Source organism: Vulpes vulpes, chromosome 12 (assembly GCF_048418805.1).
Source record: "Vulpes vulpes isolate BD-2025 chromosome 12, VulVul3, whole genome shotgun sequence".
NCBI lineage: Eukaryota > Metazoa > Chordata > Mammalia > Carnivora > Canidae > Vulpes > Vulpes vulpes.
This window is the reverse complement of record NC_132791.1, coordinates 49,091,553-49,105,205: the sequence shown is the minus strand read 5'-3', so window position 1 is coordinate 49,105,205 and position 13,653 is coordinate 49,091,553. Positions and strand designations below refer to the sequence as shown.

The window sequence follows — 13,653 nt, the reverse complement described above, 5'->3', positions numbered from 1 at the left end:
TGTAAAAGCTCAAGGAGGTTCATAGACCTTGCCTGGTAGGACTGGGTAGGGAAGGACAAGCTAGTCCAGCATGGGGCCAGGTATCAAGAAGCCAAGTTCCACTCATTTACTATGTGACCTGGGGCAACTCCCTTCCCTTTTCTCAGCCTCAGTGTCTCCCATCTGCAAAATGAACGATCAGAGGCCTGGGGATGAATCCAAAAGCCTACACTTCTAAAATCTCCCTCATGTGACTATGATGCATGCTGACGTCTGAGAACTAATAACCTCTATGATTCTACCTCTTTTTTCCCTCATGGTGGACAAAGGGCTGCAGACAAGGCTGGTTGCATCAAATCCTCCGAGGTGCAAAACAGAGTATCTAGGACACAGAAGCTTCTCATAGTGAGTGTCACAGCATTCTCTTCCCCTCATGCCACCACCCAAAATATTCTCTCAGTGGGGCTGAAGCCCCTCACCATACCTGTGAACATTGCACAGAAGTAGGGGCTGCAGGCTGCCAGGACCACACGATGGGCTTCTATCTCGACATCTTCGGCCACAATCATCACATCACATAACAGCTGTTTACTGTAAAACACCAGTGAGGAGACAGCATGGGTCACAGCACCAATGCTCACCCCCAGCCATACAAGGATATATTTTTCTTCCACCCAGATTCCACGCTGCCATCAAACAAGGCTGTCATGGACATTTGCCGTACCCTGAGTGAAGCAGGGGTATGAACTCATCAACTTTTCCACATCCCTGATAAGCCTCGCAGTCATGCTTTCCTAAGGCACACAGAGAGATGCAACTATTCTCTAGCTGCAAATCCAGGCCTCCTTCATTTGTCTTCATATTTCTGCTTCTCAACCCCATAAGCTCTGACTGAGACAGGGGGACAGCAGCTCAGAGAGCAATGGGGAAAGCCTGGGGCTGTCTGAGTGACTGGCTGAATGCCAAGGAGCAAGAGCATGCTGGTGAGGTGTGCCACCAGTAAGAACAAGTATTAACAATTCCCCCAAGGGATTCAGTACCTATGAAATACTGGTAAGAGGCCAGCCAGGTCTGGAGGACTCAAGTATTAATCTTCCCACCCAGATTTAACATTATTGCCAAGAAGGCTAGTCCTGAAGACCCTGTGAAAGCTCCAATCTTTGCAATTATTAAGGATACTATAACTACTCGTCATCCCCACGACACTGTGAACTCTGAAAGGGAATTGTTTACTGTTACAGTCTAAACACTTGGTTGCAACCTAGCCTATAGAAAGCCCTAAATTTTTACTAAATAAATGAATAAACTTTGAAATGGCATCAATACACACTCATAGATAGAATGAATATTAAACTACTTTAAAGGAATCAAAGGGTGCCATAAGACCATGTCAGTCCATGAATGTTTCCTCCACCAGTCTTCCCATAGTAAACATTTAAGTTCTATGGGCTAGGCACTGTTCTAAGCACTTTTTTAATTAAGCCTTTTATTTCCCGGCACCTGGATGGCTCAGTGGTTGAGGGGTCCTGGGATCAAGTCCCACATCAGGCTCCCCACATGGAGTCTGCTTCTCCCTCTGCCAATGTCTCTGCCTCCCTCTGTGTCTCTCATGAATAAATAAAAAAATAAAATTAAAAAGTAAACCTCTTATTTCACTTATTCCTCTCTAAAGCCCCATGAAGTTGAGTTATTGTTATGTTCTATATTACAAAAAAAGGGAACTGAGGCCCAAAGAAGTAACATAACTTTCTCAAGGTCATATAAGAAGGGAGTAGTGGAAACAGGGAGCTAAGCCCCAGAACCCACTGATGGTAACCTGGTCACCACTAATTCCTCCTTCAGACTGAAGCCCTAGTGGTGGGAGGGAAGACAGTAAGGGGACAAGCACACGTCACCTGTGATCTCCTGGCAGTGATTACTCAGCACCCTACGCTACACTGAGAAGTCTGAGTCATGGTTGGTTTCCATGTGACAGCAATGAGATGAATATAATGAGCCTGCCAGGATGGAATGATGGAAGTGAAGCTACGTATCTGCCATCCCTGGTGTTGCATAGTAAACCTTTGCCAACTATTCAGACATTAAGTCCAAGACCACTTATCAGAGAAAGAGAATCCTAAGGCCTGAGAAGCCTGGAGCTATAAATGCCCTTGGAGATCATCTGGTCTATGAAGTTTAGAGAGGTGGTCCAAAGCCACAGAAAGCTGAGTCCTGAATCTAGTTCTGACTCTGGATATACTATTATAATGCCTCATGATTGGATGACACCTAGAAAGGGAAAGAGAAAAAAAAAGCCAGAAGATAAGTTAGCCCCAAAATAGAAAGGTGAATAGAATATAGAATAAAGTCCCTGTGAAGGGGCTTCTGTGAAGGGTGAGACCTCTAAGCAGCAAGAGGCAAAACGTGGATATGGGACCTCACCCTGCAGTAGAAAGCAAACCTACATACAAATTCTACCAGAATAAACAAGCTCAACTGGGAAGAGATCTGGCTCTGCCTCTAACTGGCAATGAGAACATAGACAAACAATCCCATCACAGCGTTCTCATCTTTCTTAGTAGGATATCTGTCATAGGGACCAAGTGAGATTGCAGATAGCACCTGAAAACAGGCTAGCTTTTAAGCTGGACACAATTTATTGTAAAAATGTATTCCCAACAATTTCACTTCACTTTCATTAAAGATTTTAGGGAGAAAATGGAGTTCTCTTGTCACTACCATTTAAAAGGATAAGTAATTTTTCAACTATATTTCAATTAAAAAATAGAATGACTAATCAAAAAAAGTACGACGTTGTTGTATTCAATATTTTAATAAAGAAAAGTAAAACAGATGTGTCAGAAATACTGAGCAAAAGCTGAGCCAGGTACTGAAAAGGGAAATGTCAGAGTGGGATATCTTGCATAAACGCAGAGGAGCTAATAGTTCATAAACAAATGGGAAAAAGACAAGAAGGTATGAGCAATAGTCAAGCAAATGGATGAGAACAGTTCTGATGGGCTGGAAGTATATCTAAAGGCTAGAAAAATTCTAACCTATGAAAGTGACCAAGACAAACTAGCCAAAAACTCAGTGTAGGTTTTCCTTGGGAATGGTAAAGCCTATCTGCACACAGGAGACATCACTGTGTATCCACTCTGTCTGGAAAAGAGAAGCAGTCACTCTAAAGCACTGTATGGTTCACAAGCATCTCTAATTCCATTTATCAGAAATACTATAGGATTCTTTTTTCTGACCAGTCTACTACTCCAAAGAACAATTTCAAGAGGAGAAAAGAAGGGCTATACACTTTGTGATAGCTGTTAGGAAGGCGCTCAAGTCCTGGAATCAAAGTGACCAGGGTTCAGGTCCCCCAAGTATCAGAATGCAGATGTGTTATAAACAAGATAATGAATAGTGCTAGTAGTAAACATTCAGTAAATGTTAGCATTTCTTTTTTTTTCCACAAAGCACTTCATTTAAGATTAGCAGTTAAGTTGACCTTGTTAAGGTTAAATTTGAGCTGCATATTAGACATCCAAGCAGGGTTTATCAGGTAGGGAAGTGAATACACGAGTCTTAATTTCAAAGGTGGGAGATGGTTAAGAGTTTCGAGGAAAGAGAAAGAACCGAAATGAAAAAGTAGCCAGTGAGACAGGAGGAAAACCAAAAAAAGTGTGGCGTCCATGAAGCCAAGTGAAGAGAGGGCTACAAAAAGCAAGGAATAATTAATTATACCAAATACTGCTGATAAATAAGACTAAGGTGGCTAACCAGGCTAATTAAGCAAGAAAATGAAATAGAACATGAAAATGAAAGACATGCAAATTGAAAAGGAAGAAATAAAACTATCTCTATTCGTAGATGACATGATCTCCTATATAGAAAATTCTATAATAAATCCACTTAAAAAAATTAAAACAAAAAAATGAGTTTAAGAAGGTTGCAGAAAATAAGTACCAATATGCAAAATCAACTATATTTCTTACACACACAATGAACCAAAAAATGATATTAAGAAAAATTCCATTTACAATAGCATCAAAAAGAATAAATATTTAAGAATAAACGTAACAAAATAAGTATAAAACCTATTCTTTAAAACTATTAGACACAGTTCAAAGAAATTAAAGAAGACTAGACCTCCAGTGTTTATGGACTGAAACACTTATTGTCATTAGGATGGCAATACTCCTCCAAATTGTTCTATAGATTCAACACAGTTTCTATGAAATTCCCAGCTGGCTTCTTTGCAGAAATTGACAAGCTGAACTTAAAATGTATGTGGCAATCAATGCAAGGGATGCAGAATGGTCAAAACAATCTTGAAAAAAGAACCAAGTCCATGAAGGACTCATGTTTCCCAATTTCAACACTTACTAAAAAGCTAAAGACAGCATAGTAATAATATAAGGATAAATATACAGATCAATAGAATAGAACTGAGAATCCAGAAATAAACCCTCATATTTATAGTCAATTCATTTTTAGAACTTTTTATTTATTTTTTAAATATTTACTATCGATATGTAGTTGACAAACAATGTTATAGTAGTTTCAGGAATACAGCATAGTGACTCAAGAATTCTACAAATTACACGATGCTCACCATGATCAGTGTAGCTACCTACCATCTATAACCATGCCACATTACTACAATATGAATAACTTTATTCCCTATGCTGTACCTTTCATCTCCATGATTTATCTACTTTAGAAATGTTAGTTTGTACCTCTTAATTCCTTTACCTATTTCATCCATTCCCCCACTTCCCTCTCCTCTAGCAACCACCAGTTTGCTCCCTGTATTTATGAGCCTGTGTCTGTTTTTTTTTTCCTTTGGTTCATTCATGTTCTTTTTAGATTCCACATGTAAGTGAAATAATTTGGTAGTTGGCTTTCTCTGTCTCACTTATTTCACTCAGCATAATACCTTCTAGTTTTATCCATGTTGTCACAAATGGCATCTCTCTTATATGTCTGAGTAATAATCCATTTTATACACAGACACACACACATACATACACACAAACTCCCATTCTTCGTCATCCATTCATCTATCAATGGACACTTAGGTCATTTCCATATCTTGGCTATTGTAAATATTGTTGGAATAAAAACAGGGGTGCATATATCTTTTCCAATTAGTGTTTTCATTTCTTTGGGTAAGTACCCAGTAGTGGAATCACTGGATTATATGGTATTTCTATTTTCAATGTTTTGAGGAAACTCCACACTGCTTTCCACAGTGGTAGCACCAATTTCTATTCCCGTCAACAGCGCATGAGGGTTCCTTTTCTCCACATCCTCATCAGTACAGAAATGGCCAATGATCATATAAAAAGATGCTCAACATCATTAATGATCAGAAAAAAATACAATTCAAAAACCACAATGAATTATCACCTCACAGACACCAGGATGGCTATAATAAAAAACACAGAAAATAACAAATGTTGCCAAGGATATAAAGAAACTGAAACCTTCGTATACTGCTGGTAGAAACATAAAGTGGTGCAGTGCTTTGGAAAACAGTGTGGCAGTTCCTCCACAAGTTAAACATGCAGTTACCATATGATCCAGCCACCCACTCCTAGGTATATATCAAAAAGAAATGAAAACATGCATCCACACAAAAATGTGTATGTGAATGTTCATAGTAGCATTATTCATTATTCATAACAGCCTCAAATGTGGTATATCCATACAATGCAATATTATGCAGTAATAAAAAGGAATGAAATACTGAGGCACACTACAACATGGGTGAGACTTGAAAACACCATGCTGAGAAAAAAGTCACAAAAGCTTTTTTGCAGTGGGTTTGCCACCAGAACACAAGTGTTGTGAAAATCACCTCTAAACCTAAACAAAAATAGGAAAGGAAAAAACTACCAATATAATCGTCATTTGACACAAAGTCGGGCAAGTTCATCACTCCAGGTCATCTGATGTAGTACAAATGTGGTTGGATTGACAAACAAACTATTGAAAGATTTGAAGAGGAGGCTGGTGAGACAGGAAAGGGCTCCTTCAAGTATGCCAGCATCATATATAAACTGAAAGCTGAACATGAATGTGGTATAACCACCGATAACTTCCTGTGGAAATTTGAGACCAGTGTATGTTATGTGACCATCAGTGATGCCCCAGGACACAGAGACACTATGAAAAATCTGATTAGAGGCACATCTCAGGCTGACTGTGTTGTCCTGATTGTTGCTGCTGGTGGTGGTGAATTTGAAGCATGTATCTCCAAGAATGGGCAGACCTGTGAGCATGTCCTTCTGGCTTACACACTGGGTGCAAAACAACTAATTGTTGGTATTAACAAAATGGGTTCCATTGAGCCACTCTACAGTCAGAAGAGATACAAGGAAATTGTTAATGAAGTCAGCACCTACATTACGAAAATTGGCTACACCCCCAACACAGTGGTAGCATTTGTGCCAATTTCTGGTTGGAATGGTGACAACATGCTGGAGCCAAGTGCTAACATGCTTTGGTCAAGGGCTGGAAAGTCACCGGTAAAGATGAGCATGACAGTGGAACCACACTGCCTGAAGCAATGGATTGCATTCTGCCACTAACTCATCCAACTGACAAACCCTTGCGTCTGCCTTTCCAGGACAGCTACAAAATTAGTGGTATTGGTACTGTCCCTGGGGGCCCAGTGGAGACTGGTGTTCTTAAATCTGGCATGGTGATCATCATTGCTCCAGTAAATGTTACAACTGAAGTAAAGTCTGTTGAAAAGCATCAAGAAGCTTTCAGTGTGGCTCTTTTGGGAGACAACGTGGACTTCAGTGTCAAGAACATACCTGTCAAAAATGTTTGTTGTGCAATGTGGCTGGTGATGGCAAAAATGACCAACCATTGGAAGCAGCTGGCTTTATGGCTCAGGTGATTATCCTGAACCATCCAGGCCAGATCAGTGCTGTGTATGCACTGGTGCTGGACTGTCACACATCTGCCATTGTTTCCAAGCTGAAGGAGAAGAGAGATCATCATTCTGGAAAAAAGCTGGAAGATGGTCCCAAATACCTGAAATCTGGTGACGCTGCTATCACTGATATGGTCCCTGGCCAGCCTATGTGTGTTGAGAGCTTCTCTGACTATTGTTCTAAGGGCCATCGTGCTGTTCACAACATGAAACAGTTGCTACGGGTGTCATCAAAGCAGTGGACAAGAAGGTAGCTGGAGTTGGCAAGGTCACTACATTTGCCCAGAGACCTCAGAAGGTCAGATGAATATTAACCCTATTACCTGCCAGACTAGTGTTAATCAGTGGTGACGGAACCGTCTCAGAACTGTTTGTGTCAACTGGCCATTTATGTTTAATAGTAAAAGACTGGTTAATGATAACAATACATTGTAAAACCTTTGGAAGGAAAGAATGTTTTGTGGACCAATTGTTTTGTGTGTGTGGCAGTTTTAAGTTATTCATTTTTAAAATCAGTACTTTTTAATGGAAACAACTTGACCAAAAATCTGTCACAGAATTTTGAGGCCCATCAAAACAAAAGTTTAATGAGAAAAAAAAAAGTCATGAAAGACATATTACATAATTCCAAAATAAGCAAATCAATAGACAAAAAGTAGATTAATGGTGGGGAGATAGGGAGAATAGTGGGATTATAGCTAAAGTGTACAGGATTTTTTTGGAGGGGATGACGGAAACGTTCTAAAATCAACTGTGAGTTGTACTATTCTGTGAATATACTTAAAGCCATTAAACTGACACTTTAAATGGGTCATATTGTATGGCATATGAATTAAATCTTAATAAAGCTGTTACCAAAAAAAGAAAAACCGAAAGCAATGTACTAAGATGGCTCATTACTAATAATACAGGCATAGTGGCAGATCATCTTTAAAAAAAAAAAAATCGTGATGCCTAAAAGTGTCAGTGAGACAGAGAGACTGTCTCTCCTTTTCAGGAATGAACTGGGATGCTAGTCCAAAAAGAACCATATCCCCACTGGCTGGCTGGGTGGTAAATCAGGAACCAAAAAGCCATTAGGATTCTGCTGCCCAGAAGCAGCTAACAGTCTGACGAGAGCAGAGCGATAAAATGCAAAAGGAAGAGGAAGACTAGGTGGTTACCATGCCAACAGCCCATTCTCTACCATGGAAGTAAAAAGAATAGGAAACTCGTGAATTGTGTGATTCATAAATTGCATAGAACATGTATGCGTGAACTAAAATAGCTTAAAATTGAGGGTGGAAGATGTGAAAACAGTGCAAGAAATAACCCCAGTTCCCTAGAATATCATGTAACATTTCATTAGTATAGTCCCTGGATGGCAAGATGCTTTGCCAGGCCTTCATCCAAATAAAGTATACCTCCCTCTAGGTGACATTAAACCCACCCAGATTAATAAAGTGTCTTTTCAGGCTCCCTTTCTCTCTCTCATCCAACCATTCCACTCTACTTTTAAAAATCAGCCATCCTTTAATACCTTAGAAATTAAAATAATTTAAAGCCATAAAAAACTTTAGAATCTGATAAAATCTTTAAACACCACTAGAATGCAAGTTTCACTGAGAAAAAAATTTTGACTCCCTAACTTACTGTCATATTCTTGCAACTGAGCACAGCATTTAGCATTTCATCATCATCAATACTAATAGCTACACAGTTATAGAACATTCACTTCATGCCAGGGCTTCATGACAACACCTAAGGAATAGTATGGTTATTACTATGCTACATGCTATTGGAATCAGCAATTCTACTTCACAGGAATTAATTCTATAGAAAAAATTGTGAACGTGCACCTGTATTTAACAATAGTAATATATATTACTGTTCTAAGCACTTTACTTACTAATCCTCTTAACAAACCAGCAACCCTGGAACTATTATTAGCCTCATTTTATGGTTGACAAAAGTAAAGTCAGGGACATTAATTAACTTGTACAGGGTCACACACTACTGGGGGCCAAGATTTGAAACCAGGCTGCCTGCCTCCAGGGTCTATGCTTATGACCACTATGCTATATTGCTCCCAACATAACCATTGCAGATACTATTTACAGGAGGGACTGGAGGACCTCAACATCTAGCAACAAGGAACTGTGGTTCAAAAATTAACCAAAAATATAGAAAATCATTCATCCACCTAAAATAATATTGCAAAACAGTCAGTGACATAGAAAAACTTGTTCAATATTGGGGTACCTTGCTGGCTCCATCAAGAGATCACACAACTCTTGATCACAAGGTCATGAGTTGGAACCCCACATGTGGCATAGAATTTACTTAAAATTAAAAAAAAAATTAAGGGAAAAAACTTGTCCAATATAATGTTAAGAGAAAAAAATCTGATGAGACATAGATTTTAAAGACAAATATTCTCCCAAGTGTTAACAACAGTAACCAGTGGGTATTCAGATTATAGATGACTTTTTGCTCATCTGTATTTTGTAAATGTTCTATAACGTACTTCTTTTCCAAAAAAGAAAAGAAAAGAAAGAAAAGAAAAGAAAAGAAAAGAAAAGAAAAGAAAAGAAAAGAAAAGAAAGAAAAGAAAAGAAAAACGGGAATTTTTTAAATTAAAGAAAAATAAAAGGGAAATTTATGCCTAAACCTGCACGAAAGATTGGGAAAACATATACAGATTGTGCTCCATTTGAAAAAAAGAAAAAAGGAAGAACAAGACTGTAATTGTTAACTAGTTTTATGTGTCAAATTAACTGGGCTAAGGGATGCCTAATGCACTGGGAAAATATTAGAATTCTGTGGGATTCCGTGATTTTTTAAAATGCATTTTCATGTGTAAAATGGGATTTTCCTGTTTTCTTCTAAGAGCGGTACGGTTTTAGATCTTACATTTAAGTCTCTAATCCACTTCAAGTTAACTTTTTTGGTGGGGTAAGATACAGGTCCAATTATATTATTTTCCATGTGCCTGTCCAGTTTTCCTAACACCATTTACTGAAGAGACTATCTTTGTCCATGAAGTGTTCTTAGCTTCTTTGTCAAATATTTGTTGACATACATGTGTGGGTTTATTTCCAGGCTCTCAATTCTGTTTCATGGTCTGTGTTTATACCATCCTGTTTTGACTGCTACACTTTGTGATATCATTTGAAATCAGAAAATGTGGTATCTCCAACTTTGCTCTGCTTCTGCAAGATTGCTTTGGCTATGCAGGGTTTTCTGTTCCATACAATTTTAGAATTTTTCCCCATTTCTGCAAAAAAAAAAAATGACATTGGAATTCTGATAGAGACTGCATTCAATCTATAGAGGAGTTTGGGTATTATGTACATTTTAACAATATCAATTCTAATTCATAAAACTGGGATATTGTCCATTTATTTCTGTATTCTTCAATCTCTTTCAACAATGCATAATAGTTTTCAGTGTACAGATCTCTCACCTCCTTGGTTAAATTCCTAAATATGTTATTGTTTTTTATGCTATTATAAATGGAATTGTTTTCTTTTTCAGATAGCTCATGGTTACTGAATAGAAATGCAAGTGATTTTTTTATATATCGATCTTGTATCCTGCTTACCAAATGTTTACCAGTTCTAAGAGTTTATTGGTGGCATCTTTAGGGTTTTCTATAAATAGGATTACATTATCTGCAAACAGCCTTCTTTCCGATATGAATATATTTTATTTCTTTTTCTTGACTAACTAGTCCTTTGTTCAATAGGAATGGTGAGAGTGAGCACCCTTGTCTTGTCCTGACCTCAGAAGAAAAACTTTCAATCTTTTACCACTGAGTATGATAGCAACTGTAGATTTTTCAAATGTGGCCTTTATTGTGTTAAGGTATGTTCCTTCTAGATTCAATTTGTTAGGAGTTTTCATCATAAAAGGGTATTGAATTTTGCCAAACACCTTCTGCATCTATTGAGAGGATCATGAGATTTTTATCCTTCATTCTATTAATGTGGTGTATCACATTTATTGACCTGCATATGTTGAACCATCTTTGTACACAGAGATAGATCCTACTTGGCCATTGTATATGATCTTTTTAACATACTGTTGAATTCAGTTTCCTAGTATTTTGTTGAGAATTTTTACATCAATATCCATCAGGAACGCTGGCCTGTAGTTTTCTTGTCTTGTAGTGTCCTCATCTGACTTTGGTATCAGAGTAATGCTAGCCTTGTTAACACGAGTTTGAGAGTGTTCCCTCCTCTATAGTTTTTTGGAAGAATTAGGAAGGACTGGCATTAATTCTTTTTTGAATGTTTGATAGAATTCACCAGTGAAACCATCTGGCCACAGGCTTTTTCTTTATTGAGAGATTTTTGATTAGTGATTCAATCTCCTTAATCATTACTGATTGGTTCAGACTCCCTATTAATGACTCAGTCTTGGTAGGTTGTACATTTCAAGGATATTATCCATTTCTTCTAGGTTATCCAACTCATTGGCATACAATTGTTCATAGTGGCCTCTAAGGATCGTTTGTATTTCCACGGTATCAGTTGTAATGTCTCCACTTTCATTTATAATTTTGAGTCTTCTCTCCTTGGTCTAGCTAAAGTTACATTTATCTTTTCAAAACAACCAATTCTTGCTTTCGTTCTTTTTTTCTTCTATTGTCCTTATAGTCTCATTTCATTCATCTCCGTTCTAATCTTTAATATTTCCTTCCTTCTGAGACACCTGGGTGGCTCAGTGGTTGAGCATCTGCCTTTGGCTCAGCATGTGATCCTGCAGTCCCGGTTTGGAGTCCCACATCAGGCTCCCTGCATGGAGCCTGCTTCTCCCTCTGCCTGTGTCTCTGCCTGTCTCTCTCTGTCCCTCATGAATAAATAAATAAAATCTTTAATATTTCCTTCCTTCTGATAACTTTGGGCTTAGTTTGTTCTTCTTTTTCTAATTCCTTGAAATGTAAATATAGGTTGTTTATTCAGAGACCTAGAATCTTAAATCAGACAAAAGCCATACAGAAGGGAACTAAATGAGGAATGTCACTGGTATCTATAGAACACAACACAAGTTCTTCAGGGACAAGAGAATTGTACCCATAGGCATGAACATCAGCACTGCCCACTGCCTAAGATGACAGTGGGTAGAGCCTCCAGGAAATCTGGCAGGAGGCCTAATAAAAACTGAGCAGTAGTGCATAAGACAAATTTAATTTAACTTGGTTTTTAATGGCAAAGACTGGATCCCGCAAAAAGGGGAAGGGAGGAAACAAATACAGAACCACATAAATTTTTGTTTAAAAGTAGTTTAGCCCCACTACTCAACAAACACATCTTCAGTTCTATGTCCTTTTACTTATCCCATTTTTTTCTGCTTGAAAGACTTCCCCTTAATCCCACCACTTGTTATTTCCTTAACTCTTTCTTATCCTTCAAAATTTAGCTCAAGCACCATCCCCTTTAGAAAGTGTTCTCCAAAGTTGTGGTATGTTATACTTGCTTTCATAGTACCCCTTTGGAAATAAGTAACTATTGTATATCTATCACCTGACAGGCACCTGATGCATTTCTCTTTCATAACACCTATTCTATACTATAGGAAGATCATTTTCATTGAACTGTTAATACTTTTTTACTCATACCCATCCCAGAGCCTAGTCAGGGCCTCTAGGTGTCTTTGGTAAATGCCCTGAGGCTCCTATGAAGTACTGCGTACTATGGATCAAAATGATTCAGAAGCTGTCCGTCTTCAGGGAGCTCATAAATGGCAGAGAAAAGAGGAGATTAACAAGTATAGCTCACAATAGGGTGAAGTATGCTATAAATAATGCCATGGGCAAAGGAAGATTTTGAGTTCCCTGATAAGGAGGAGATTGGGCGTGCAGCCTTTGCACAAAAAACATGTTCAGTGTCCTGAATCTGCCTTGCAACAAGCTCACCAGAGGTACCTATTGGCCTTATAAATAGCCTGCACACCCCTCACCATTAGCTCGCAGAGGATGAGTACATTTGCATTTCATTTCTTTCTTTACAGAGTTAAATTGCACTGAAAACACTAGGTAATCATCCATTTATTTAGCTGTTGTAAAAAGCTAAATTCAGATCAAGGAATGAGAGGAGGTGGCCAAAAGAAAACGTGTATCACCCACAATCTTTAATCTGCAACTATGTATCAGTATTGTCATTATTCTACTATTGGTCTTCAAGCAGCTGGTTTGGTTGGAAACCAAATTTATGAACAAAACTGTTCTAACTTTTAAAAAAAAATTATTCCCCTGTGATTAAAGAGTCAAATGAAAGGTGTTGAATCAATACAAAGGAAAGAGAAAGCTTTCTGAAAGCCATTCTGTCTTGATGGAGTTTAAAGGGAGAAGCCAAGTGACTGTGAGTAGGTGGGGGAAAGTGAGAATTCACTAAGCTGGTGGTGTTCTGCTCTCAGTGCCTGATGACGCTCACTCACCAAGTTCTTCCCAAAAGGGCACAAGCAAAATAGGAAAAGTACCTCCGCAGTTCATTCATAACCTTGAACGCCTTCCCCATGTGGGCAGAGTTGACAGTGATCGTCCTCTGGTTCTTTTCATCATCCCCGGCCTGAACCGGGGGCTGGGAGCTCAGCTTGATGCTGTGAACAGGAAGGGAGTGGGAGGGTAAAGAGAGGATCACATGTTGGTAAACCCATTTGCCCAGCTGCCACAACTCAGTGCAATTGCCCACCCACCAGAAGCATCTTTGTCAGCTTGTTTTCTTCACCACAGACCCAGCAGGGAAAGAAATGCATTGGGTCAGCCATTT

At 38.6% G+C, this 13,653-nt stretch overlaps 1 protein-coding gene and 1 pseudogene across 17 annotated transcripts in view; one reads left to right on the top strand and one right to left on the bottom strand.

Annotated features, from left to right (window-relative positions):
• Positions 1–13,653, bottom strand: part of KLHL3 (kelch like family member 3) — a 271,050-nt gene that overhangs the window by 85,849 nt on the left and 171,548 nt on the right. For 10 of the 17 annotated variants that reach the window (XM_072728520.1, XM_072728519.1, XM_072728521.1 and 7 more), the window contains 2 exons: positions 13,364–13,483; positions 464–570 (listed from right to left, as the gene is read on the bottom strand). In XM_072728520.1, the coding sequence (XP_072584621.1) occupies positions 464–570; positions 13,364–13,483 (227 nt within the window). The remainder of the gene's footprint in view (positions 1–463; positions 571–13,363; positions 13,484–13,653) is intronic. The other 7 variants (XM_072728529.1, XM_072728525.1, XM_072728528.1 and 4 more) reach the window with 2 other exon arrangements.
• On the top strand, positions 597–7,177 carry LOC112922017 (elongation factor 1-alpha 1 pseudogene; annotated as a pseudogene).